This window comes from Carassius auratus, chromosome 27, assembly GCF_003368295.1.
Source record: "Carassius auratus strain Wakin chromosome 27, ASM336829v1, whole genome shotgun sequence".
Taxonomy (NCBI): Eukaryota; Metazoa; Chordata; class Actinopteri; order Cypriniformes; family Cyprinidae; genus Carassius; species Carassius auratus.
The window spans coordinates 8347969-8375495 of NC_039269.1; the positions used below are offsets into that span (position 1 = coordinate 8347969).

At 35.4% G+C, this 27527-nt stretch overlaps 2 protein-coding genes across 5 annotated transcripts; both read left to right on the forward strand.

Moving 5' to 3' along the window:
* Positions 1-286: 286 nt before the first annotated feature.
* On the forward strand, positions 287-16734 carry LOC113045334 (endophilin-A2-like). Its single transcript, XM_026205655.1, has 10 exons — positions 287-479; positions 5608-5676; positions 6334-6406; positions 6852-6995; positions 7273-7406; positions 8257-8415; positions 10154-10257; positions 10602-10711; positions 13502-13588; positions 15132-16734. The coding sequence occupies exons 1-10, from the start codon at positions 435-437 to the stop codon at positions 15323-15325; spliced, it is 1119 nt and encodes a 372-aa protein (XP_026061440.1). The 5' UTR covers positions 287-434; the 3' UTR covers positions 15326-16734.
* Positions 16735-18799: 2065 nt separating this feature from the next.
* LOC113045336 (signal-transducing adaptor protein 2) lies at positions 18800-27379 on the forward strand. 4 transcript variants are annotated; one of them, XM_026205663.1, is made up of 11 exons: positions 18814-19180; positions 20648-20719; positions 21638-21757; positions 22432-22488; positions 23426-23577; positions 24155-24286; positions 24878-24947; positions 25047-25149; positions 25270-25365; positions 25725-25886; positions 26681-27379. In XM_026205663.1, the coding sequence occupies exons 1-11, from the start codon at positions 18887-18889 to the stop codon at positions 26734-26736; spliced, it is 1314 nt and encodes a 437-aa protein (XP_026061448.1). In that variant the 5' UTR covers positions 18814-18886; the 3' UTR covers positions 26737-27379. The 4 variants fall into 4 exon arrangements, with proteins under 4 accessions (XP_026061446.1, XP_026061447.1, XP_026061448.1 ...); XM_026205664.1 differs by having other exon boundaries at positions 18821-19180; positions 25725-25856; XM_026205661.1 differs by having other exon boundaries at positions 18800-19180; positions 24878-25149.
* The last annotated feature ends 148 nt before the right edge of the window (positions 27380-27527 follow it).

Below are 27527 nucleotides of genomic sequence, written 5' to 3' on the forward strand. Positions count from 1 at the left end.
CCCGGAAGCTGGAGAGTTCGTATCTCTGCAAGCATCGCGACGCACTCAATCTGCCAGGCTGATCAGATAGTTACGCCTCATTATTATCTCTTCTATTGTCAGAGATACATAATAAAATACCTACAACAATATGAATTACGTAATATAATTACATTGCAAACATAACTTAAAAGAACGTAATATGTAATGTGAACGATGAAATTCTGACGTTGGCAACCAGTCGACCAATCAGAACTCTCTTATTATGCGCGACGCGTCTATGAAAGCGTTCTAGTTGCGTCGCGTCGTAGTGTAGATGCAGGATCAAACTGACAGATCAGGAAGAAGAGATTGCCGGAGTTTTCACAGTTCTCTAGAAGTCTAGAGTTTCGTTTTTAAATATTGGGTTTTAAATTAAATCTTAAGTTGATAAAGCGAAAGGATCCGACGCAAAGATGTCTGTTGCCGGACTAAAGAAACAGTTTTATAAAGCGAGTCAGGTGAGTGTTTCCACGTCAGCTGCTACACAAACGTAAGACTAGATACAACAGTAAACAAATAATATACAGTAGGTTACAAAGAAACATTTCTTTTGTCAGTTCCAAATGTTTTAAAGTATTTCTTCTGCTCCGGTAAAGTAAAAGTTAACATGCTGTGTAGTGAGTGCACTACCTAGACAGCATATTAGGCCACCACACATGCGTTTTTAACGCGTTGAAGCAGGCATCTCGTAAGATTTTGAGACACAATCTCTGTAAATTTTGTTTATAATTATGACCCTGGACCACAAAACCAGTCTTAAGTGTACATTTTTCGAAATTTAGTTTTATACATCATCTGAAAGCTGAATAAATAAGGTTTCCACTAATAGGATATGACCATATTTGTCAGATATACTGTACAACTATTTCAATATCAGTAATCTGAGAGTGCAAAGAAAATCAAAATATTGAGAAAATAGTTTTTATATATTTACAGTAGGTAATTTACAACATATATTCATGGAACATGATCTTTACTTAATTTTTTTAATGATTATGGCATAAAAGGAAAATCAATCATGTTGGCTATCGCTGCATATATACTGGTTTTGTGGTCCAGGGTAACGTTTAATATTTTTTATATCTAAAATGTATATCTAGTATTTAAGAGTAAAAGCTTTGTTTTGCAGCAAAACCCCACGGATGTGTCACCCAGTAGTTTATTAGAGCATCTCTACAATAACTTTATGAGTAAACTAACTTTATGTATTTCCAAATGAAGTTAAGTCTATAATGTTAGATCTATAAATAGATTTCCTGTAAAGATTTGTATAGCCATCTACACATATGACACTATCAGAGAGTTAAAAGTTTGTTCACTGCAGAATCATGACTTAAACATAGCTTGCACCACACTGACCAACATGCGGTTAACAGCTCGGATGAACTTTACATTTATACACTCACTGTGGGTTTTGAGCAGGAAGCACATGCATTTTATTAGCAGATTACTCACTTAATTCAGCTGGTGATGCATGGTGATTATTTGTAATGTGCTGAGAAAACATTCATTTTCTATACTGTACCAAAACATGCCCAGGTCACAGTCAAGAGGTAAAATATAAGAATTATTATTTTGCATAAACAAAATCAAGCCTATTTTTAGAGCATTGTGATATTGTTCTCATGATGATTGTGCATATTTCCCTCTCAAATTCATTTTACTGTAATGCAACAATCTCATTCTCATTTCCATCATGCACATTTTTTTGTTTTTTTTTACAAAATACTGTAGTACAATGATTTACTTATTATTCATACTTAATAATACTTAACTTTACTATAGTAAATTTCAAGAATTGAATTTATGTTTTTGGCATCAGCAAGTCAAACATTCCTTTACCTGCTTAAGCAAAACAAGTCTGGCATGCACTGACATGTTGCAGAAGAATCAGGCCAAGCATCTTGATGTCAGAGAGGAGGTCTTACAGTCCATGAGCTTCATTACAAAAAAAAAAAAAAAAAAACTAAAGCCCGCAGGGTCAAAATGCAGAACTTCCTGGTATTCATAGTTACTAAAGACCAAGTCATTTTTAATGTTTGGCTTGTGCCTGTTTTTACAGACAGCATGTTTCATCTTGTTCTCATGTCACATTTTGAGGTTGAATAGGATTATTTTGTCTGTTTACTTAAAGCATATAAAACAGGAGTTATTTGTGGTAAGCTGAATTCTTGAGAGACAAATCATGCATATGGATTCTACTAAAATATTCTCACAGTTATAAAGTATTTAGTTATAAATGTAAACTAGCTGAAAATGTTCTCACCCTCAGGCCTATGTAGATTAGTTTTTTTAGAACAGATTTGGATAAATTTAGCTTTCCATCACTTGCTCACTAATGAACCCTCAGCAGTGAATGGGTGCCGTCAGAATGAGTCCAAACGGCTGATCAAAACATCACCATTTTTCACATGACTCCAGTCAATCTTGTGAAGTGAGTGAATTTTGTTGTGAGAGGACAACACTGGAGGAAGGATTATTATGGATTTTAGTCTCGTGTTTTGGCCTGAAGCATAAAACCTCTTAATGATGGATTTGTTACTTATAGCTTTTCACCTCACTAGATGTTAAGTGATGGACTGAAGTGGTGTGGGTCACTTGTGGATTATTGTGATGTCTTGGCTCTTATTCTGATGGCACCCATTCACTGCAGAGGATCTAAACCTGTTCTGATGAAGAAACAAACTCATCTACTATTTAAATGTCCTGAGGATGAGAACATTTCTATTTTTGGGTGAAAAATTACTTTAACTATATAATGGCACAATGTAAGGCAGCAGCCAACGACATCATCAACAGACATTTACAAACTGTGCAGTGCTTTGTGTTTGCCGCTCCTGTAATCTAGTTATCACATTATCTGTGCAATAGAGATCCCTGCTTTGATTTCATCTAGCCTTGAAAAAGGCCAACTTTATATATACAGTTTGTTAACAGTCAAATATTTACAGGTGTGTAAAGAATTCACTGTGTTTTAGTCGTCAGACTGGATTCCTTTTCACAGCATACATGCCCAACAAATAGACAGTTTTCTTTCAGCCTATTTCCTGTTTTTTGGCTTTAGGTGGCACTTACACTTATGGGCTGACAAGCAGGTTTTTTTTATTTTTTCTTTCTTTCTTTTTGAGAAGTGTATACTGTATCCAATATCTCTTGCATTGTTAACTTCTATCACAATATCTTTGAACTGAACTCCCATGCAGGCTCTTATATTACCTATTGTGTAAAAGTGGTGCCTTTGTTCCACAACAAAGCTCTGAAAATCAGTAAAATCAGATATCAAAATATTAAACAAATTCTACAGAACACAGAAAATGTAGTATGTTTGTAATTCTATGTATATTGTTATAATATCAGTTAATACCAGCTATAATAAAATATAATTATTGTAATTAATCAGGATTGATCAAAAATTGACAATGATTATGTATATATTGATAATGTGTATGACAAAAAAAACAACAACTCTCAGTTCTGATTACTTTGAATGCAATTTTAAGATGAGAGCCATAAAATTAGATGAACTGCTATAATAAATATTCTGTAACTGTATTTAATTTAGCGTATTATAGAAATGTGATCTGTATGATCAGTATCTGTGTCCACACCTCCATCTGAATCATATTAGGCCGTTAGTGACTCTGGGCCGTACAATAGTGCCTCTGTATGAAGTACAGTCAGTCAAACACACATGGACACGTGTTCCTCTCCGAAGACTGGGTGTGTGTGAAAGTCAGAGAGCTGTGAAAATCTGGACAGTGGCAGTCGGAAGTTTGAGTTTTACTGTGAAACTTTCACACTAACTGTCTCTCAGCTTTTAGTCTTGAAATCTTGCTTCCAATGCTGTCTTGCAAACTGAACTCTCACAAACACTGCTTTGTTGTTTTTGCAGCTTATGCATGACCAGTTCTGTCAAAAAATAAAAAATTAAAATTACATGGAAAACACTAAAGCATTTTGATACTTTAACAGTTAACAAAAACACTAAACCGTAAAGATCATTTAAAATAATGATGATTACTGATGGATCGTGCCACCCAGACTGTGCTGTGTGGTCTGTTTGAATATTTTCCTTTGGGATCATCTTGATACACAAAAGGCTTCCTGTTTATTGGAAGAAAATACCCCATACATGCTGTTTGTGTTTGAAGAGAGTTCAGCTCATAAAGGAGTGCTTTTGTGTGAAACTGAGTGTGTAATCATTTGTGCCGCCCATACAGGAAGTATCATTGACGAACAACAGGAAGAGCTCCAATGGGGAACTCTCAAAGGGCCTTAGACTCTATTCCTGACTTAATTTCTTTCCTTTCCTTTGCTGTACTTATTTCTTTTTTAATCATCTACACACTAGTGTTGTGAGTAGTGATTGCTAGGGCTAACGAGAAGTGTGCTTTTAGGTCTCTAAGCGATTGGACTTTCAATTTTCACCTGGTGGTCAATAGAATTCATTTAATGTGGCTAAGAAATTGGTTTAAATCACATTGCAATCCACCTACAACACCCTAGTGACATGGTGGTGATCTTTACATAAGAAAGTGCCATTCATATTTTCTATGTAAAACAGTTTCTGAGATCTTAATTTTCATGAAGATTCTTTTATAAGTTTTGATTCGTTTATTTATTATCAAATATAGTGGAGAGTGGATGAAATAAAAGGTTGAGAAGGGGAAAGAACAAACACAAATATGCAACACCCACATGAGCACCAAACCACAAAGTATCAGGGTTATTCAATAATGATAATAAAAAAATATATAATTTATAAATAATAAATATATAATACAAATAAACTTTACATTAACTGAAAAATATATATATGTGTGTGTGTGTGTGTGTGTGTGTGTATGTGTGTGTGTGTATGTATATATATATATATATATATATATATATATATATATATATATATATATATATATATATATATGTTGGTTTTATTCTGTTTACTCCTGGGGTTTATTGCTGCTGTCCCTGCTCTCATCCATGCTAGGCTGCATGGATGCACAGGGAGCCAATCCAAACTGTTTGCTAATTGTCAATTATTGACGATTGTTAGTTTGTCACTGTTTAAAAATAGTGGTCCTGACAGAAGTAAAATTTTACTGCATATGGAAGATGCTTGTGTGAACACACTCTCAAAAGTCTCTCTCTCTCAAATTAAAACATATTTTAAGCTCTTTACATGCCGAACACTATTGCTTTTTCCATCTCGCTCTTTAACGTGAACTGAAAGTGCAGCAGATAATTAGATGAAGAGCCTGAGGCTTCAACATAAGAGATGATGAAAACTGATGCCTGTCTCCTTGAGTTTACATTTGCAAACCAGTGAATGTTTCTTGTATTTTAGTACTTTATCATGCAAACTCACTAATGTGTCAGAAATGTGTTTTTTAATAAGTCTTGTTGCACATGTGTGTTTCTTGAAGGATGATCGCTTTTATTGACTTTCAATTCTAAAAGAATGTTGCAAAGAAATTTCTGTAAGGGTTGGGGAATAGAAAATAGCATTAGTTAGACAACAAAACCAACATTATGCCTATTGAAATGAGTCCTTGTACTGATAGAAGTAGCGTCATGTGTGTGTTTCAGATGATGAGTGAGAAGGTGGGAGGCGCAGAAGGAACCAAACTGGATGAGGACTTTAAAGACCTTGAGAGGGTAACACATTTTTAACATTCATTTTGCAATGTCAATGTTCAAGTTCTCCTAAATACAATCTCAACTTCCTCTTTTTTCTACTTACTGAAATAAATTTAACAAGAAAATTGACCAGAAAACATCCTCTACACAACCACAAAGATCTGACTGACTGACCAAAACAAAATCATTGTGAAAAAAATGAACTAGCAAATAATTGTATAGGATATGAATGAAAAAAAAGTGGCTAATACCACTTCCACCCAAAGTATATTAGCTATTCATAACCAGAAGTTCCTCCACCTCGAGAAGTAGCCCCAGGTCAAAATGACTACTCGTACAACTTTACAATTTATAAGTAACATTTTACTACATAATTCCAGTACGAGCTTTAACATTAATACAAGCTTCACATTTCTGGTTTAAAAAATATATATATTTGCATTATTTTCTGTGGTAAACCACAGCATGCCACAGTCTGTTGAGTTTAAGGAACCCAGAATATTACTTTAACTTAGTATCAGTCATCTTCCTGAATGGCTGTTGTTTTAGTAGGTGTGCCCAGTGCAGATTGTTCCAGGTCTGTCTGTAAGAGCTTTAAATGAACGATTAATGAGCTGCCTCTGTTGACAGTGTGATGTATAGACACACACCTGTTCTCTGACATGTGCTTCACAGAAGGCTGACGTCACCAGCAAAGCCATATCAGATGTGCTCTGCAAAACTACCGAATACCTGCAGCCTAACCCAGGTGAAAACATCGACTAAATTAAAAAGAATTGCATTACGTCTCTTGTTCACCAATGGATCATCTGCAGTGAATGGGTGCCGTCAGAATAAGAGTCCAAACAAGCTGATAAAAACATCACAATAATCCACAAGTAATCACACTTACTAATTGAAAAAACTGTGTTAGTAAGGAGGAAAATTGATTATTAAGATGCTTTTAATTGTAAACCATTGTTTTCTGATGGCACACATTAATTGCAGAGGATCCATTGCTGAGCAAGTGATGTAATGCTAAATTCCTTAAATTTATCTTGGAAAGCGTGATTAATTTTTTCATGAACTATTTCTGTTAATGTATCTTGATTTAATTATGTTTAGAGATTTATTCTGGAAAACGAAAAAAGAATAAGGAATTATTTTTTGTAGTGTATATTTCTTTTCATACATCTGTCTGTTTTGTACTGCAGTATCAAGGTCGAGGCTGACCATGTTGAACACCATGTCTAAAATGCGCGGGCAGATGAATAGCCCAGGTTACCCGCAGGCAGAAGGACTTCTTGGAGAGTGTATGCTCAAATACGGCAGAGAAATGGGAGAGGACACCAACTTTGGTGAGAGGAGCGTTATTTCTTAGAATAAGTAACTCGAAACAATTTTATTAATTTTTTGCCCAAAGCATAAAAATCATTCTTGCAGTAACATGTACCAGCACAAAGTATTCAGGAAACAAAATTCATCATCTCATTATTAGAGACCTGTCAAACATCTGTGATTAATCTTTTTGATATAAGTGTATTATATTTTCTTTGTTTATACAGCTATTCTAAATAATTTTTTAAATTATTATTATTTTTTTTAATTCATGCATGTTCTCCACCAAATCTGTAGGTGGTGCTTTAGTGGAGATGGGAGATGCCATGAAGAGACTGGCAGAAGTGAAAGACTCTCTAGACATTGACGTCAAACAGAACTTCATTGACCCTTTCCAAGCTATAGTCGACAAGGACCTGAAAGACATACAGGTGGAAAACTGCAATCAGTTGCACTCTAAAAGTTTTATTCATATAAAGGGAACATCAGATGCCCATTTTCCACAAATTGGTTTGAATTTTTAGCGTCTTCATGAAATATCAACAACATATTTTGGTTCAAATTCATCTGCATCCTCAGCATCCAGCATACAACTTTGGGGCAGAAAAATGCTAATACGGGAAAATCCGTCAGTGCTCGTGGGCGGGGCCTGAGCAGTATGACATCATACTGTCCGAAAAATCTAAACTGCTTGATAATTGAGAATGTTTAAGTTTTTTGGGGATTAAATGAAAAGGAGTAAATGGAACTTTCTTATATTCAAGATTCATTGCAGACAAATTGAGATATTTCAAGAGTTTTTTTGTTTTATTCAATTCCTAATTTGGTATCTCAATAAATTGGAATATTCCATTTTGAGCTTGATTAGTTTGATTAATTTTGAGTATAAATACTGGGTACCTCCTGGGCTAGTTAAGAACATGCAACCACAATTATGGGAAGACTACAAACTTGACAGTTGTCCAGAAGACAATCATCAACACCCTCCAAGGTCATTGCTGAAAGGGCTGCCATTCACAGAGTGCTGTATCAAAATATATTCATAGAGTTGACTGAAAGGAACTATATTACAGAGTTTGTGTGCAGTGAATGTAGAATATAAGAAAGTTTGCTTTTTTGAAACTTTTCCATGATATTCAGATTTTAGAGATGCACCTGTAAAAGTGATGGTTGCATCCGATGTCCTCTTTATATATTTATGAGTCATGAGCTAAAGGTATTAGCATTTGTTTCATATTGTAATTATGGGCTGTTAGTAATGACAATTATGCTGTTCCTCAGCATCATCTGAAGAAACTGGAGGGCCGTCGACTGGATTACGACTACAAGAAGAAGCGTCAGGGGAAGATTCCAGATGAGGAGCTCAGGCTAGCAGAAGTGAAGTTCGAAGAGTCCAAAGATGTAGCTGAAACCAGCATGCAGAACCTTCTGGACACTGACGTAAGTTCACTTCAGCTGATTAGAGTCTCTGAGCACTTCCTTTTCAAGATGCTGAAAGGTTCAGATGTATGGATCTTGAGCTTTGGTCTTGTTCTTGACACTTAGGGTTTGGTTCATTTTTGGCTGTTTTTGTCACAAATTGCTTTTGTAAAAAGCACCTGCCAAAACAGCAATGAATATGTTGAGGTATTGCCATTTAACTACAACTACAAAATATCAAAACGATCAAAAATAAAATTACAATAACAAAATACAGTTATACTGTCTAATTATTTTGGTTGCTTAGATTGTTTCAGGTTGCTTAAAGTAATGAGCAATAATATTTAAAGTGATGCTTGCCAGAACGGCACTGAAATTCAAACTAAACGGCCTGTGTTCAGGACCAGGGAGAGTCATATAATTGCTACAGTAATCCACATTAGTGAGTGCTGGATATTTTCCAGACAGTCCGCTGAGCCAGCACATTTATCAGTCTGTTTTATCGACACTGAACCACAGGCCAGAGACTGTGACAACTTCGGGATGTTTCTCATTATTTGCTACATTGGTATTAAACGCAGGCCTGTAATTAAACAAGTTTGTCAATGTATTCTAAAAAAAGGTTCCTCAATTTGCTATCCATGTACCTTGCAAATACCATGGTACAAGACAAGACAAGACAAGACAGTAGTAGTCATTCAGTTAATTATACAGTATATCAAAGTAACATGGTATGGACTGTTCCATGGATTTTCATAAATATTTACTACATTGCAGTACATTTGCACATGACATTAAACTGAAGTATGACTCTTTTTGTGTCAACATAGGAATGTTCATTGTGACGAAAACATTGTCACCTTCCAGTTGTTTTCAGGAGCACGTTTTGATATTTAATTTTTGCATGTAACTTTACTTTTAAATTCTTCAGTATGACTCCACAAAGGGTTAAGTACTAGTTCTAATTTATAGATTCAATATTAGTTTTAACATTGGGTTACTTTGATGTTTATGCTGTGGAAAGCAGTGCTGTTTAAATATCATTGAGATATTATGTAGCTTTTATTATTGTTTTGAATCAGATTTTATTTTTCCACTATCATTTTAAAGTTCTGGTAATTTTGTTGTGCATTTTCGTTATTTTCAAAACAATTTTTTTTAATACAAAATGTCTATAGTTTCTATTCATTATTATTTAAGCTATTGAATTAAAATGTTGACTCCGCAACCTGCTGAATTTTTTTTTTAAATGTTAATTTTATTTATTACATTTACATTTACATTTAATCATTTAGCAGATGCTTTTTATCCAAAGCAATTTACAAATGAGAACAATAGAAGCAATCCGATCAACAAGAGAACAACAATAGTATACAAGTGCCATGAAAAGTCTCAGTTAGTTCATTTATTTTGGATTTCAGTTAATGATTTTTTTATTTCTAATAACTAGTTAAATGTTATTTTTAGTTTACTATAAAACACCTAGCAGAAAGCCACAGAGCGTCCAGTTTGTCATTTCAGAGTTTTAAGGTATATAATAAAGTTTATGCTAAAAAAACAAGAACAAACAGATTACAAGTTTACTTACTGAATGCTGAAGCCCTTGTGATGAAGCAGAAACAGAGATCCAAAGTCATGCATGATGAAGTGTAAAATAAGATCACAGATTATAGCTCTTTGTTGTAAGGCAATAAGATCTTTTCACGTTCTGTATGTGTGTGTTTGGCTGTGTGTTGTGTGTGTGTGTGTGTGTTTGTAGGTGGAGCAGGTGACTCAGCTCGCAGCTTTGGTCGAATCTCAGCTGCAGTTTCACAGACAGTCTATGGAAATCCTGGAGGAGCTGGCACAGAGAATGAGAGAAAGGTTAGAGATGAAAATACATTGCAATCTTCATCACAAAAATAAATATTTTTCATGTCATTCCAAACCTGACATTCTCAAGGTGAAATTTTGATTCATGTTCATGGGCATTTTTTCTATGAGGTTACAATGAATGGTGACCTAAGCTTTCAAGCTACAAATAGAATGCAAAAGCATCGTATCAACAAAATCAACAAAATTGCACATTCTTCAAGTGCTCTGTATATAATACATTTATGTTTTTATTTTTTTGATGACTTTTTTTTTAAGCTTCTTTCTCCTGATAGATGGTTAACTTGTTTGTGTTTGCATGCATTTGTGTTCATGTTTGCGTATGTGCTCTGCAGAGTAAACGAGGCCCAATCTCAGCCGCGCCAGAAACGGATGCCTGCGTCCAGACCCAGCTTTGATTGTTTAGATCAGGAAGACTCAAACGGAGGCTGGAGTCCATCAGCAGGTGAGCTCTCCCTGTTCATGTACATAAGACCTCAGTTACTGTAGCTGTGCTGAAAGTTTACTCACTGTCAGGCCATCCAAACGTAGAGTTTGTTTCCTCATCAGAACACATTGGGAAATGTAGTATTCCATCACTTGCTAAAAACATCACAATGATACACACACCTCCAGTCCATCTTGTGAAGTGAAATGCTGCATATTTGTGAGAAACAAATCCATCTTTGAGACATTCTGACCTTAAAATTGTTGCTTCCAGCTATAACCTATAATAATGCTTCCTTATTGAAAAAAAGTTGTCTGGTCTGAACCATGAGAGAAATATGAGGTGTTTTAAGCATTGTTTATAATAAAAAAAAAAAACAGTTAAAAACAATTCTAAACAAATCTATCGGTAAATTTTGATATGAGAGGACAACAGGGGGACTATTTCCCTATAGGGAAAGCACTTTTACAAATTATGGACTCATATATTGTCTAGAAGCAAGAAAAAACGTATGTTAAAATACCTTAATGATGGATTTGTTTCTTATAAACCGGCAACTTTTCACTTGACAAGATGTTAATTGATGGACTGGAGTGGTGTTGATTACTTGTGGATTATTGTGATGTTTTTGTCAGCTGTTTGGACTCTCATTCTGACGGCACCCATTCACTTCAGAGGATCCACTGGTAAGCAAGTAGGGTAATGCTAAATTTCTCCATATTTGTTCCAATAAAGAAACAAACTCATATACGTCTTTATTTTTGGATTCACTGTTCCTTTAATAATAAAAATGAATCAATAGCAGAGATGATGTGTTTTAACTGTAAATTAAACAACATTTTTGAGGTCGCCTAGATTTGATTTCAATGTGATTTCATCAGGGCATGACAATCTGAATAGTAATGGTAGATATGAAACAACGAAAGCCATTACGTGTGTAAAAGACAGACCTACCATAAGATATGGATGATGCTTTGACTCACACATCACTGAAATTGATTTTAATCAAGATCAAGGTTAATGGAAATCAGTCAATGGGTCATATTCACTGATTCCCACAGACTTGGAGTTTATTCTCATACAGTCTCTAGTTTCCATGGAGACCAGACAAGAAAAGACAACACAATTGATTAACAAACACATTCCGAACGGAACTCTGCATGTTGTACAGGGTGAATACTGTATAATAGTATTTTAAAACCTTGGCTTTCCAAACCCTGTGCCAGTCTGGCTGCCCAGACAGTCTGTGACTTACTAAACAGAGTCTTGATTTTGTGTATAATGGAAACCGACTGTCTGAGGTTTCGAGCAGCCTTCCAAGGCACAATAAAGTCATGTCTAATGATCTAGAACAAACTGAAGTGAGCTTTAGACATAGCAAAGCCAATATTTACTGACTACAATGCTTATTCTTACATTCAGCAGTTTCCAGTTGTCAAGCCCAGACTTTACTCAGTACTCAATGCACATCATGAAACATTTGAACATGCTTTGGCTCCGGTGGCATCTGGTCAGCATTTTGGAAATAAACTTTTTTTAAATGCTAAATATTTTTATTTGTGTAAAAATCTTCACACTGGAGAGTTGGATTAATTATAGAGTCAAGAAAGTGATGTTTAAAATCATTCATCACTGAAATTATGTAATTGAATTCATTTTAATTGAAGTTTCAGACATTATGGGCCATATTTTAACGATCAAAACGCAAAGTGTAAAGCGCACGGCGCAGGTGCACTCAGGGCATGTCCAAATCCTTTTGATATTTTAATTAGGGCCGGGACTCGATTAAAAAAAATAATCTAATTAATTAGAGGCTTTGTAATTAATTAATCGAAATTAATCGCATTTTAATCGCATATAAATATTTGATCTGAGAACAGTGCGACGTAATTTTTTTTTCACATGGATTTATAGAATACCATTGAATAATGACTGAATACATAAGCTTAAGCAACAAAATATTGTTTATTTTTGTTCAACCAAGTCTAGCAGACCAGTGCAATTTTTGCCATTAAGTGTAGCAATAGCATATTTAGAAACAATTTAGAAATAGTATATTTCAGAAATTCAGGTAGCTTATAGTTGCTGGAACCTTCTGTAAAGTGTTTTTTAAGTAAAACACAATACTGTCAATAACAGTCAGAACATTGGAAACACTGACTATTAGAAAACATCTCTCTGTTGCTTCAGAGGCCATAACATACTAAGTCCAACTCTCAATAACCTTGGTCAAAACAATAAAGAGTTCAACATAAACTGTTGCACCAACAAAATAATACATAGTTCAACATAAAGTGTAAAGTCCACGCTAGCTGCTACATGTTTTGCGTTGAGGTGATACTTGAGGCTCGATGTGCTGCTGCGGTGATATGCGAACGCTAGTTGGTGCTTCAGTATAATCGGTCCGCCGAAACTCATCCAGTGAGAAACGTTCCGCGGTGCAAAAATAAGTTATTAAAAATGTGGGAAAAATTTTTCTGTAACTAATTAATCTTAATTAACGCGTTATTTTTTGTGTAATTAATTAATCTAAATTAACGCGTTAAAGTCCCGGCCCTAATTTTAATGATGGAAAAACGGTTGGCGCGCCAGGGCGCATGGTCTAAACGGGTTGTCCCTATTCTCATGAGTAATGGGTGATTTTGGGGCGTAACGTGCAATAAACCAATCAGAGTCTCACATATACATCTGAAGCAGTACACTTTCGTAGTATGTGTGAAGATGAGCTCGTCATGCATGTTTGTGTAGATGGATGTGTGTTTCTGAAGGCTGTTCCAGCTGGTTTTCACTGTGAAAGACTGTGTGGAGCCACGCAAAGACTGACTATTGTTTTCCCTTCTTTTACGTCAGCGGCCCCCTCCTTTAACAGGACATCTTCACGGCAAAAACGCAATTGTGAGTCACACACAAACAGACATGTTGAAGGCATGGTGAAGGGCTTTTATTCTATGCCTGATTATTTCCAGCTTCAAATCTTACTGAAAATGCCTGAATACACTCACACACATAACAAACCCGCGATGAGCACAGACTGTTATTGCTGTCACAGTTACTGTGATTGTGACACATTTGGTTTCCCTTCACAAGATTAATCAAACATGCACAGTCTGCCACGTGTTGAATTATCCACTGGGAGCTCGTTTAGCTCAAACATGAGTTATTTATTAAACCCTGCATGAACAGTTTCAGAGCATCTCATCTCGCACATACAGACAAGCTGTTTTTAAACCCAATGATCTGCTTTGCTGTCTGCTGTCTGCATAGGGAATCTTCTAAGACAGCATCCTAGCCTAAATGCAACCCTCTAAGTGACTTATTTGGAGCGCACATAGGCAGCATATACGTTACGATTTGCAGTGATTCCTATACGTTAATTCTAGCATTAATGTGGTTTGATTGGAAGTGTTCAGTGAGTGTTGTCTAGCATGCGGTGGGTTTGGATTGCTTTAAAAGCAAATATAGATGGTTTTGGGACCTACATGTTTGGAGGTGGCAAAACGAACTGTCCATTTTCTTTGGTAAATCCTACTTTGGTTGATGTCTTTTGCATAAAAGCTGTTGTGCATATATGTGTTTGGTCATTTTTATTTTATTAGCACTTTCTAAAAATTGAGTAAAAATGTCTGTCTGTCTTTTTTTCTTGTTCAATAAAGTCACCAATCCCAGGTTGTTTGGTAAGAGATATATCAGATATGTTAGATAAACTATTGTCTAACATAAAATATATATACAAAGTATGGAAAGAAGCTAGTTTTAAATGAATCCACTTTCCATTTTAACACCAATTTTAGGGTTAACTACATTGCTCAAGTGTTTAACTCCACTGCCAAGATTGTTGTTGTTGTTATTATTATTATTAATATTATTTAATTTATATGCATTTATTAATAGAATCTATCATTATTTCACCTTTTTTCTCACATAAATTATGGCAGTTCACTAAAATTAGTTTACTGCTAGAAATATCAAAACAACACAAAATCAGTGTTTTAAAATGTATTAGATTATTAATTCAATTTAGAATTTTTTTGTCATGTATTATTATTCCATTTATATGGTGACTTAAGTTACTTTTTATTAGTATTTAACCTTTTTAATAGCCTAGGATTTCTTTATTGTATTAAGATGTTGAGATTACTTATGTTTATAGCTAGAATAAAAAACAATTACACAATTACAATGTTTACAAAATTTTGTTATGTAACATGGATATATAACAAAGTTCCACTAATACTTTATTAAAATAAAAATGGCATACATTCATTTTTTTTAAATAAATTTCAGAGTAGCCATTAAATAAAACCCTTTTTCATTTGATGTTCCTCATGTGTACTTAAAATAATCTATCTTCTAATAGATATTCTCTCTCTCTCTCTGTCTCTCTCTCTCTCTCTCTTTGCATGTTCACCTATTCTCATTCTTTCTTCCGTCTCCATAGCGACAGATCAGCCCTGCTGCAAGGCTCTGTATGACTTTGAACCGGAGAACGACGGAGAGCTTGGCTTCTACGAGGGTGACATTATCAAGCTGACCAATCAGATAGACGAGAACTGGTTCGAGGGAACCGTGCATGGCCATACCGGATTGTTCCCCTGTACCTACGTAGAGGTGATGGTGCCACTGCGGCACTGATCCCACACAAAACAGGAAGAGGAAGTGCAATGGCAGGTACAGAGAGGGAGAAAGGGAAATTCTGTGACTTGTATTTCACTTTGAGCACTTTGACCTCCTGAGAGAGATGTTGGATAATAAACAGTTAGTGTCGGGGGCTATTATTTGTTACTTAGGGTTTCAGGTCCAGTGTTTTAGTTCATCTTAGGAAACACTAGCATTCCCCAAAGTACATTAAATATAATTGAAAAGTATGTCAGAAAATCCGTTTTGGGAGTGTTCATTGTAGAGGCAAATTGATTTTATTTAGCTATCAGTTTCCTATAATGATGTTACTAAGAAGTGTCTTCTGTTGGTAATCACTGACCTCTAGCGGCCGCATTTGTGTATAACATGTCAAAATGCTTCCTAGCCTTTGTCAATAACTGCTCAGCTCTTTCTGAATGGCTCAAAGCTCAATGTGTTTGTGCAGTTGTTCATTTGAACCTCATGACTGTTTAACTAACCCATTCCCGTTAGCTTTAGTTGTGTTGGGTTTGTATCTTTTCCCTTTAAGATATATGCCCCCCCCCCCCCAAATATGTAGGCCTATTCTATTATAATTTACTCACCCTTGCATTCTATTTATTTTCTGAACTGCTTTTAGCTTTTGAACACAAAATAAGATATTATGAAGAATGTTGGTTTACAGTAGCCATTGAATTCCATATTATGGAAAAATAAATTAAAATTAAAAATAAAAATACTATGGAAGTCAATGGCTACAGTCAGATGTAGCCATTATTCACAATATTTTATTTTGTGTTCAGCAGAAGAAAGAAACTCATACAAGTTTTGGGCAACTGGAGGGTGAGTAAATGATGTCAAATTTGGATGAACTATCTCTTTAAATGCACTAATGCTGTGCATTAATAATGAGGTGAAGGGAGGTGAACAAAAAGGGAGGTCAACAGATCAATAAACTGTCTTTGCATGAGCATCAACCGGGAGCATTAACTCAAAAATGAAAAATAAGTTTCATTTTCTCACCCTCATGTTGTTCCAAACCCATCCAGTTTCATCATATTGAAGAGTCATATGGTTTTGAATGACACGAGAGTGAGTAAATGAAACTGTTTCTTTAAATGATCACTTCCTGCTTGCAAATTGTTTTTAAATGATTATGTAAATGAGGGAAATTCAGCTGTTTGAAGAACCAGAAGTACCAGTTTGTGTTTATGTAAACATTTTTAGTTTTCTTTTTCAGCATGATACCATTATTTGTTGTTTTTTTCTGGAAAAGAGAACCCTTATAAATCCACTTTTGGACTGTATGTGTTTCTGAGAAGTATAGTGGGACTCACACAATTAAAAACCTCAGCTTACAGATATTACATTATTACAGCTTACATTAGAGCTCAGCGTGGATGTTGAGCTCTTGAAAAGGGAAATTAAGTGCTTAAAGCCCAGATTGTTTGTCTTCTGGATTATTATGGCTTTAATCGGGTTTCACTTCCTCAAAGAAGGAAATCAGTAGTTCTTCTATCACTGATTCTGGCTCAGCTTCTAATTCTCAGGGAAAGGTACGTCTACTGTAGTCCGACTGTACATAGAATGTCATTAGGACTCATTCATAATATCTAAAATGTTTAGAATAAAAAACAAAACAAAAAATAAATTCTTGCCTAAAGTGCTGACATTTGAAATTTGTTTCCTGAACTGTACCAAACAGATGTTTACATGGTTCTTATACCTTTGTATTATGTGAATTTTACTAGGCTTTTCAATGCATCTTGATGAAATCTTGAAAACTGGGATCAGGCTGTAATTTGTCCAGAGTTACTGTAGTAAAAGTAGAAAATCAGGGCTGTCAGAAAGCATAATGCCCAGTGTTGTGCATCATAGTTGTCACTCTAAGGTCAATAAGGATGTACCACAGCATATTCAGAAAGAATGAGATTTCAGCAGCTAGAGATCCTGCCATCACCTCTTTCGATGTGCCTTTTTTCTCGTTTACTTGCATGATTACATTTGCATTACTGAGCAGGTCAGATTTCATGTGATTCAGTTGTGTAATCCTGAAAGGAAGCAGTGTGACGAGCTTTTGTAAACGCTTGTGTCATTGTGTTTCGGGTGAGGGGTGTTGGTTTAGGGCTTGCTCTTGTAACCCTATTTTACCTTGCGCTGTTTCTTCTAAGCTGCTTCCTACTGTATTACTGTACTCTTAACATCATGCCTGCCTTCTCATGTTGCTTACACTACACTTAACAGTAATAATATTTTATTATTAGAATGTATTATATGAAATGGAAAACCTTGTCTGTGCCTCTTATTGGCAATTATTATAAGAATCAAGTTTTTCAGAAAGAATGCTTCTTTGAATCAGTATTTCCTGCATAATCCATTTGTGATTTATTTTTTATCATAAGAATACGCAGGGTTAAGAGAATATTGTATATTTTCATTTTAAATAAAGTTGAAAACTATAGCTGTCTGTGTTTACTGTTGGTCAGCGATCACTTTGAGCCAGTTTCTCTCTCCAGTGAGTGTGAATGTCAAAAATTTACATTATTTTAATATTATTTATTTATAGAACTGTGTTCATAATCACACTATTTGCAGCCACCTTTACCATTTCCAAATGATCTGGAATTTTGCATAGTTATGTCTATATAACTACTAAAAAAAACAATATTAAGATAATTATTGAAATGTATGGCCATCCTGAGTTCGAATCCCGGCTCCTGGACCTTTCCCGATCCCACCCCCATCTCTCTCCTACATCACTTCCTGTCAGTCAGCTCTGATCTGTCCTATAGTATAAAAAAAAGGGCAAAAATAAATAATGGCATAAATAAAAAGAAAACTGTTTAATGAAATTATCATATTCCATTTTATCATCTATAGCACAGCTGTTCATGCAATTTATTTATTTTTCAATACTTGTCTATTTATATTTACATATGTGTTTGCTTGTGTTGTTATATTTATTTATTTATTTTTGTCTGTGTGATGTTCTCTGTACTGGAAGCTTATGTCACTAAAACAAATTCCTTGTATGCGCAAGCATACTTGGCAGTAAAGCTCATTCTGATTCGGAAATAAAATATGAAAAAGAATTGTCTATAATTTGAATATTAATAATAATATGAAAAGTGTGTATATATATATATATATATATATATATATATATATATATATATATATATATATATATATAGTGTGTGTGTGTGTGTATAGATCATATATTTTTAGGACTAAAAAACACAATTTGATATCGTTTTAATAGTAATTTATTTAGAATTTTGTGTATCCATTTCAAAATTGTTATTATTAGTCTACTACAATGTTATTACGTTGACCGTAATGTTAGGACGTAATGTTGTAACATAATTTAATTATATATATATAATTTCTAATATAGCCTATTACATAATAAAACCTTCAACTCTAACTGAATTACAGTAGAATTCATTATTTTCTTCGAAATAGGCATTAATCAACGAGCAGTATTATAATCTTTCCATTATACTTTCCGCCAAATAGCGGGTCATAATGTAATCACAGATGGCATATTGAGTCTCGATCGTGTTGTGCAGCTGAATGCGTGTCAGTGACGAGATTAATCACGCATATCCAGTGCCATCCATCTCTCGGCCAAAGAAGGCGTGTCGTTTCCCGGTCAGCAGCATCATCCAGCGGCTCTTTGTCCCGCTGCCGTGTTTGAGTGTGTGTGTGTGTGTGTGTGTGTTTAAGTGTGTGTCAGTAACGTTACCGGGCAGAGCTGCTCGAGTCATGGCGGTAGCGCCCGCTAATCCTCGCACCGGGAGCACGAGAGCGCAGCTGCCGCCCTGTTATTACGAGGGATACCTGGAGAAAAGAGGAGCGAAAGAGAAGGTAAGCGGACGTTATGGCATGTCAAACACTTGATCTGATTAGATCAATGCGCACAGCGGTTTATGAAGCGCAGTGGCATACGCCGCACGCGCGTATTGTGTGGATAAGGGCGAGGTTTGCTTGGATCTGCTGTCTGAATATTATTTCGATTGCCAAGTGACCACTCAAATATCGGTTGTGCATTTCTATTGTAACGTTAATGGATGAACGAGCCGGTGTTTCTCAGTGCCATGCGTTATGCCGCTGTCTGACAGCTCTTTAAATGCCATAACTCATATGTGAGCTCTTATTTTTGTCTGTCGGTGCTTTAAATTCTCTGCTGCTTCTCAGCTGCTCTGGTAGTGGACACACCTTAATGAAGACCACATGCAGTCCGAAGTGTGTGATTAATATGATCCACCACGTGTTTAATCTCCAGGCATTCAGTGAAAGACGCATCTCTTGCTGCAGTGCATCTATCATGTTACACTTACATTGTTCGCTTCGTGTCTATTGCTGGCTTTTAAAAGCACCAATAAGTAGTGCATGACTTTTACCAAAGTGCACATTTGCAAATTCTGTTTTCATGTAACTTTGAGGCACTTCTAACTTATTAATCTGGTTAATAAATACTGCAGTTTAGAAATCATTTACATACCAACCTTAGTGTCTGTGCAGAATGGCCATTTTAGTAAATCAAGTTCATACTATGCAAAATAAGTGTTTAATTTCATTGACTTATTTCAGCATTATCTCATTCATAAAAATAGGCTTTCTAGATATTACTGGACTATGTTTTATTGTAATATTATTTATTTTGTAATATCTATATAATTTTTTTGGTGTTACTACACTAAATTTAATCTTGCCTTTAAGTGACCAAATTAACTGTTCGATTACATGATATTTTCTATTTTTATATATAACATACACGTTAGAGAGTATGTAAAACTCTAAATATGCAGTAGCTATTAAACTATGAAATGTACAGACAAATAAAATTTAAATTCGATACTAAACTAAAAATGGTGTTGACAAAGCACCACTTACTCAAATTAATCCTAGATTTTATATTCAGGAGGGAATATTGAGAGGGGTTCAGGTGCACCGGGTGTGTAGGGGGGTGGGTCTCAGATTTAAAACAGCTGTGCTCTGGGTCGGCGTGTGTGTGTGTGTGCCCCGGGGAGCCATGAGCTGCCACTGAGATCAGGATTGAGTCAGACAGACCAGAGAATTACAGACAGAAGAGCAGTAATCTATGCAGAGACGACTGCCATTTGCTGCGCTGTCAGAGCATTAACATGTCAAAATTATTCATTGGAGCCCTGAACACACATTTAACCAGTCTGACTGCACTTTATTGTCACTTTTATGCCTTTATATAGCCCAATAATGTCCAACTATAATGCAAATTGAGTTATAACATGCATATCTTATATGTACTTAAAAAACAGATGGAAATTTCGCTTTTGTTTTCTTTGGATGCAGGTAGCTCGGCGTTTATGGACCTGTTTATGTGGAAACACATTGTACTTCTTCAACAACCCTAAGGACACAAATGTAAGTGATATATATATATATATATATATATATATGGATTATACAGATGTTTGCCTCATCCAATCCTCTATCAGTCTATGGAGCATTAGCATCTAGATCTAGAAGGACATTCTTCTGCAAATCCCCTTCAAGTCTAAAATCCATCGTAACCTTATCGTCTCATTAAAGTGCATTCAGCCACGAGAGAGCAGATGGCAAAGAGGAGTTTTATCAGACTCTACTTAATTGTGGTTTCAGTATTGATTTTCATTCTGAACACATGGAGAACCTGAGCTGTGGATGGGGAGGTATCTAGAAGTAGTAACATGCACGTTTGCAAGTAGTTTGCTGGGAAATCACACTGAGTGGGAGTTTTATATTTACATAGATGTTCACAGAATGTGATCACTTATAAAGTGTTTATTAAAGGGTGTTATTCTGAGTTGTGGCTATTCTGAGGTTGTTGTTTTTTTCTTATTACCAGAATAGTTTACTTTAATATTAGTATTGTGATCTGTATTAATAATAATAATAATGATAATAATAATAATAGTCATTTTTATTAAAAAATATATTTTTGCACATTTTTATATTGTATATATTATAATCAAATATATAGCTTCTGTATTTAAATAACAAAACAAAATTATTAATGATGATAATAATATATTAAAATGTGATTATAAATATTTTTAAATATGTATTTATAAAAGTTATATTATTAAAATGTGTTTATTTATAAATATTTTTAAATTTCTGTTAATATAAATTAACTAACTTTATTATTAATAATAATAATAATAATAATAGACATGAGAATTTCTAATCAAAATCAGTTTTTTGTGTGTTTCACACAAATCAATTGGAAGGATTGGAAAGGCGTTTGTGGGTAAACTGTTCCTTTAAATGTTGCTCTGCATGTGTGTGTTTTCTGATTAGTATGTAGAGAAGTTGGATCTGAGTGGGTTTGTGTCTCTGATCGATGACCCGAGTCGTGATCGGAATCTGGAGGCAGCCAGACTGAACCTCCGCATGAAGGATGGAGAAATCAAACTCACTGTGAGTATCAGATGTCTGTCAGTATGCATGCGTCTGACTCCTCTTATGACCTTCATCTCAGCCTCACACCCACAGTTTCACTTTCACACATTATTTTACTCCTGTTTATTCTCACCACGACTGATGCCAGTAGTAACAGTTCCAGACAGCTCCAGGTCATATTATGATCTGGTCAAGACTCAGCAGTGTTGAATATGCTGTAGGCTTTTGCTCAGGAAACCCTGAGGGTTATTTATTGAAAACTTTCAAGGGTTATTCTGCGTTCAGAATCAGAAGTCTGCTAGACGAGATTGTGTGGAGATTACCTTCACACCACACTTAAAAAGACACTGTACTTTGATACTTCCTCTTACAAAGCCCAACAATATACCTGTTCTGTGAGAATTTAATTCACAAATACTAATGCACTTACAACTGCAAAAACAGAAGAACAGCATTTATTTAAAATAGAAATCTTTTGTAACATTGTAAGTTCTTCACTGACACTTTTGATCAATTTAATGCATCCTCGCTGAATAAAAACATTGCCTGAATCAATAAATGTAAATGGAGCTCTAACTGACAGTGAGATATTATATGTCTCTAATGTAATGCACTAGTGTAAGGAAATATTCCATTGGATTTTTAGTTCTAAATAATATAATTAACGTCAGTGTCTCTCTCTTTCTTCCCAGGCACCAAATCTGGAGGCGCGTGAGCTGTGGAAAGGTTTTCTTTACTCTGTCGTAGATGTAAGTTCAGTCAAATGAGGAAATATTTTTAACAGGAGATGACACATCTGATGAGTTTTTGCCTTACAGTAAATACTGTGTAAATGCTTGCTTAGTGCTCACATTTTATTATTGTTCCCGAGAAAGTCTAGGTCAAGTTCTGTGCATCAGTAAACACTTATCTGCTGACTTAAACACTTATTTCAATCAGACTTCTGCTTTACGTCATCTTGAATAATAGTGTTGTTCTGCGTTTGTCAATGAGTCATGAGACCTTTGAACTGCGGAGTTTGCGTTTTATGACCATGTTATTGTTTACATATATTATAAACAGAATATTTCCTAAAATATATCCACATGACACTATTGCACCATTTACTGACACTTCTCTTGGTAGACTTTGCAATTGACACTAAATATATATTTTTTCTTTATCAGAAACCATTATCAGCTGAAATAAATCAAATATCGATTGTCTTGATATATTGTTCTTTTACTCTGTTTTGATGCATGTCATATGAAGTGTTTAATATTCAATCACTTTACATGGATGCTTTTTGGGACTAGAAATACAACTGAAATGCAATAGAGTGGATGTATATTTTAGATTATTTTTAGACTACTGTAGACTTTGTTAAATCTTCTATTGTTGACAGTATTGTGGATGTTTTTCAGATTTCTCAAGAAATGTAATTTTTAACTTTTATTATCCATTTTAGAATTAAATCGGTTTGTGGTGGACTTTAGATGTGTAATAAAGTCAGTTTTCCGTCCATCATAAAACATGAGCAGGTGTTATAAAACTATAAATCAGCATCATATCCACTGGCTGTAGTTGAACACCACCAAAACCCTTCCCTCACGCTTCTGTTTTTATAGATAAAGAGATCAGAGTCTCCATGGATGGTGTATTTAACCGTGCAAATCAAAAAGACACATGCTTTGTGTTTGATTCCAGCTGGCTGTGCCCACGACTCTCACCCTCCTGCCCGGGCAGCTGCACATGCTGAAGGAAGTCGTGGAGAAAGAAAAAATGCGTCGAAAGGCACGTGCGTCTTCCAGAGCCCCCTCGTCCCCCCTCTCGCTCCCGCTGGTGGGGGAAATACCTGCGTGAGTGTCTGTTTATGTGAGCGAGTGTGTTTCTGGGAGACATTCTTGAGCGTCTGGGTGTTTATACATAGCTAAAGCATCACTTTCAGGAGAAGGGCGTTTACTTTTCCTAATAAAGCACATGAAAAGCGTCCTGCACAGCAATAAAAATAATCAATAAAATGCCAGTTGAAAGTCTCTTGAATGCTAATCTAATTTCATATGTCAGTTCGCAGAACTACAAAATGCAGCCAAACTCTAATATATAAAGGTGTATGGTTTATGAGGTATATGCGGTGTGGTTGGTGTGTTATTTATAACGTCTCATCTATTGACAGACAGATTGTATTTGCTGCTGTTTTCATGCTTTGTCATGTTCTTGTTAAAATGACACTTCTCACTAAGGTTTCGCTTCTCATTATTCATTAAAAACAATGTTCGGCTGGGATTAGGTCATTTAATTTTTTATCCTAGTCATTTATAGGCTTTCTTTACCAAAATGATCTATTACATGCTTAACTTCTTTATGTTATCTAATTTTTAGTGGATGCTTGAGACAAATGTTGATGTGGTTGTGCTTCTGTCTGTGATTTGGCAGGTGTTTCAGGCCTGTGTCTCGTACTGAAGCTGAGGTGCTGCTAGAAAGACATCCAGACTGCGGGAACATGCTGCTCAGACCAGGCCGGGACGGATCTTCACTCGCCGTCACAACACGACAAGACCTGAACGGGTAAAAACACATTTAGAGCACTACCAAAAACACACTTTAGCTCTGTTCTAAAACCTGGTAAGCTGCTTTGCTGTCTACATAGACAGCTGACTTCTAAAACAGCATCCAAAATCAAATAGAACCTCATTGGTTTTATTGAACCTATTTAGATGCTTGCAAAAGGTGGCAACTCTGCACACTATTTGAAATTGATGCTCATGAAATGAAGTGCACAGGAGACCATAAGAGCATAAAATATGCCAAGCAGCCTCAGATATTAGTGGAAAACAATTATATTTATTTCTCACTACTAAATGAAATAAAGTTGACTTGTTTTGTTGTTGTTTGTAATTTTCTTCCACTGGGCCTTGTGCAATTAATTCTTAAGTCTAAATCATTATGAAATCATAAGTGCCCACTGTAACATCATATTGGATTTCACTGGATTTTATGTACTATTGATAATCTAGATGCGAATGTATAAATGGGCATAACAACTGAATTTTCCCTGAGTTTATACATTATGACATCATCACAGGATGTTAAGTCTGTTATGACTATTGTGTTGGTTTCTTTATATGTTAATTATGCCTCTCTTTTTTTCTGTTTCAGATCAGTGTTCAGGCATTACAGAGTGACACAGAAGCAGCAGGGTGGTTACATTATCGATGTGGAAAACCCAGTATGTGAAAATGACTTTCTAAATAAAGAGAATCTATGCGAAAGCAACAACCTTAGGAAAATCTCACTCCTTATTTTATTTTTTCGTCTCTTCCTGCAGATCCCCTGTCCCACACTGCATGATGTCATCAATGCACTGGTGGAGAAAACTGCCGGGACTCTTCAGCCCTTCATATTAGAAGAGCCTTATGAGGAGAACATCAGTATGTCAGCAACACAAATATGTTCACGATCCGTACATCTACATGAAGTTTGACCATAAATGAAGAAATGAAGAAATGAAGAAATACTTAATTCAGCATCTAAATGTACCTTTCCTGTAGCGTTTGTGTCGTCCAATGATGAGAATGGAGAGCGAACCCTGCACTGTGCTCCCTCTGGACCTCTTTCTCGAGCTCCATCACTGCCACCTAAACAAGGTACCATACAGATCATGCTGCACACAGTTTTTATGCTTTTTTGCACAAATGTGGCTTTCATATGATTAGTCTATTATGCCAGTTTCCATGCTCCTTCCAAACAACATGCAGGAACATTTGCATCTGGATGCTGTAGTGGCTCTTGTTCAAAAAGTATGAAACAAGTCTCAATCTGTGTGTTTTAGCAATGTGTGGCTTGTAGGAATTACATAACACTGAGAAAATACTGGCTCTGTGTGAACATCAGATGTAGTGGATGTGAACTAGTGAATGCTTTTATCCAGATTAATGTACAGCAGTGGCTATATCCACCCCAGATTCTCTAGACTGACTGAGTGAGTTTGTATGTGTGTGTCCAGTAAGTACAGACAGATGGTCGCTGCGGTCACAGACCAGATCTCCCAGTTCCTCACCAAAATCCTTTTCCCCGTCTGGCTCTCCGTCCAACTCCATGAGAAGACTGGTTCTGTCTCCCTCACCGCTCTCTCAGAGTAAGACCCCAGGGCTCCAGCTCCAAAACGGTTTATAACATTTTAACTTACTTACATTTTTGGGGAGGATCTGATTTTTCTTGTTTTTGAACAAATTGACTTAAACAGTTGATATCACAAAAAAAGTGAAATAATAAATCAGTATTTCATAATATAATTTAAATAAATTATTATATTTTAATATTTATTTTTAATATTTTGTTACATACCACCACTGATTTGGGAATATACCGTATATAGATTTTTAAAGAAATTAATTTTAATCAGTTAGGATACATTAAATTGACAGTAAAGACATTTCATAATATTACAAAAGATTTATATTTAAAATAAATACAGTTCTTTGGAACTGTTCATGGAAGAATTGTGAAAATTGTCAAATATTAAAATTGTATTAAAAAATTTGATCATGTTTCTTGAGCAGCAAATCAACATATTCAACAGGATTTCTGCAGGATCATGTGACACTGAAGACTGATATTAGCTTTGCATTAGAGAAATAAATAACTTTTTAAAACAAACAGAACATTTTTTATTTAAAATGTTTCATAATATTACTGTTTTTACTATTTTTTATCAAATAAGTGCAGCGTTGTTAAGCAGAAGACACTTTTTTTGATAAGCTTTATTAAATCTTACATTACTCAAACTTCGCAAAGGTATTTAATATTTTTTTCCCATGTTCAGAGGTGTCTCGCAGACCCCAGACATACTGAATATAAAATCAATATGAACAGAACATGAGGGTGAAAATATGACTATATTTAAGATATTTTTAAGTTTTCTAAGTTATCTTTTTCTAAGATAAGTTTTCTTCCCATTAGGCCTCACAGACGAGCTCAAACAGAAGCTGGAGAAGAGACAGACCAGTCAAGAGTGATTTCCTCCTCGTTTCTGCCCACCCTTCGTCGTCTCATTCCTCCAGTGCCTTCCGCTAAAGACTGAGGTCCTGTTGAACGGACAAAGACTCCCTGCAAAACGACATTCTTCCCTCAGTGTGACTGAAACAATGCCACTTTATTTGGCTTTATTTATAACACAAGAGCGGCGGTCTACCAGCTCATCCTGCCTCATAATAATACCATCACAGAATGATGGCATTTCTGTTGAGATTACTGAAATTTAAATGGGGAAAAAAATCTGAGCCAAGATTCTCCAGACCTCTCTCTATACTATTAATTAGACCTTAACACTCAGGTTTCTACTGTCAAACCATGAGTTGAGAGGACATTTCCACACATTTCAGAAAGAAGCACATCAAACATGTATGACTTGTATTACTGGTTTTAGTGATCTAAATGCCCAGATGAATGTGAATCTGGTACGGTTCGAGGAAGGGTCCAAAATGAACACTCGCCAAGCACCGAATAAATTGGGTTAATAAAAAGCAAATACGTTTTGGAGATGCTTTGATCCAAAGTGACTTTGATTGTATTTTAATCATCGTTCTCTGAGAATCTAGCCCATGACATTGGCATTGCTTTTGTTTGATCTACTGGATTGCTAATAAAAATACTAACTTCATTAAGATCCTGAAATTAATACATGATTTAAATAGACTCTTACTGCTGAAAGTGACATGCTGTAAAGAAACCATCCACCAACCCTGCTATAAAAACTTCTAAAATCAATGGTCAAAACCACTCTGAAAACCAGCTATAATGTTGTTTT

Bases quoted from the DNA above. Each gene is read 5' to 3' on its own strand.
- LOC113045336 (XM_026205661.1), top strand. From the start codon at position 18,887: ATGCGTGTCAGTGACGAGATTAATCACGCATATCCAGTGCCATCCATC. The intron at 21,758-22,431 runs GTGAGTATCAGA...CTTTCTTCCCAG, and splicing joins ATGGAGAAATCAAACTCACT to GCACCAAATCTGGAGGCGCG. The intron at 25,366-25,724 runs GTACCATACAGA...GTGTGTGTCCAG, and splicing joins ATCACTGCCACCTAAACAAG to TAAGTACAGACAGATGGTCG.
- LOC113045334 (XM_026205655.1), top strand. From the start codon at position 435: ATGTCTGTTGCCGGACTAAAGAAACAGTTTTATAAAGCGAGTCAG. The intron at 5,677-6,333 runs GTAACACATTTT...TGTGCTTCACAG, and splicing joins ACTTTAAAGACCTTGAGAGG to AAGGCTGACGTCACCAGCAA. The intron at 6,996-7,272 runs GTGAGAGGAGCG...CCAAATCTGTAG, and splicing joins GGGAGAGGACACCAACTTTG to GTGGTGCTTTAGTGGAGATG.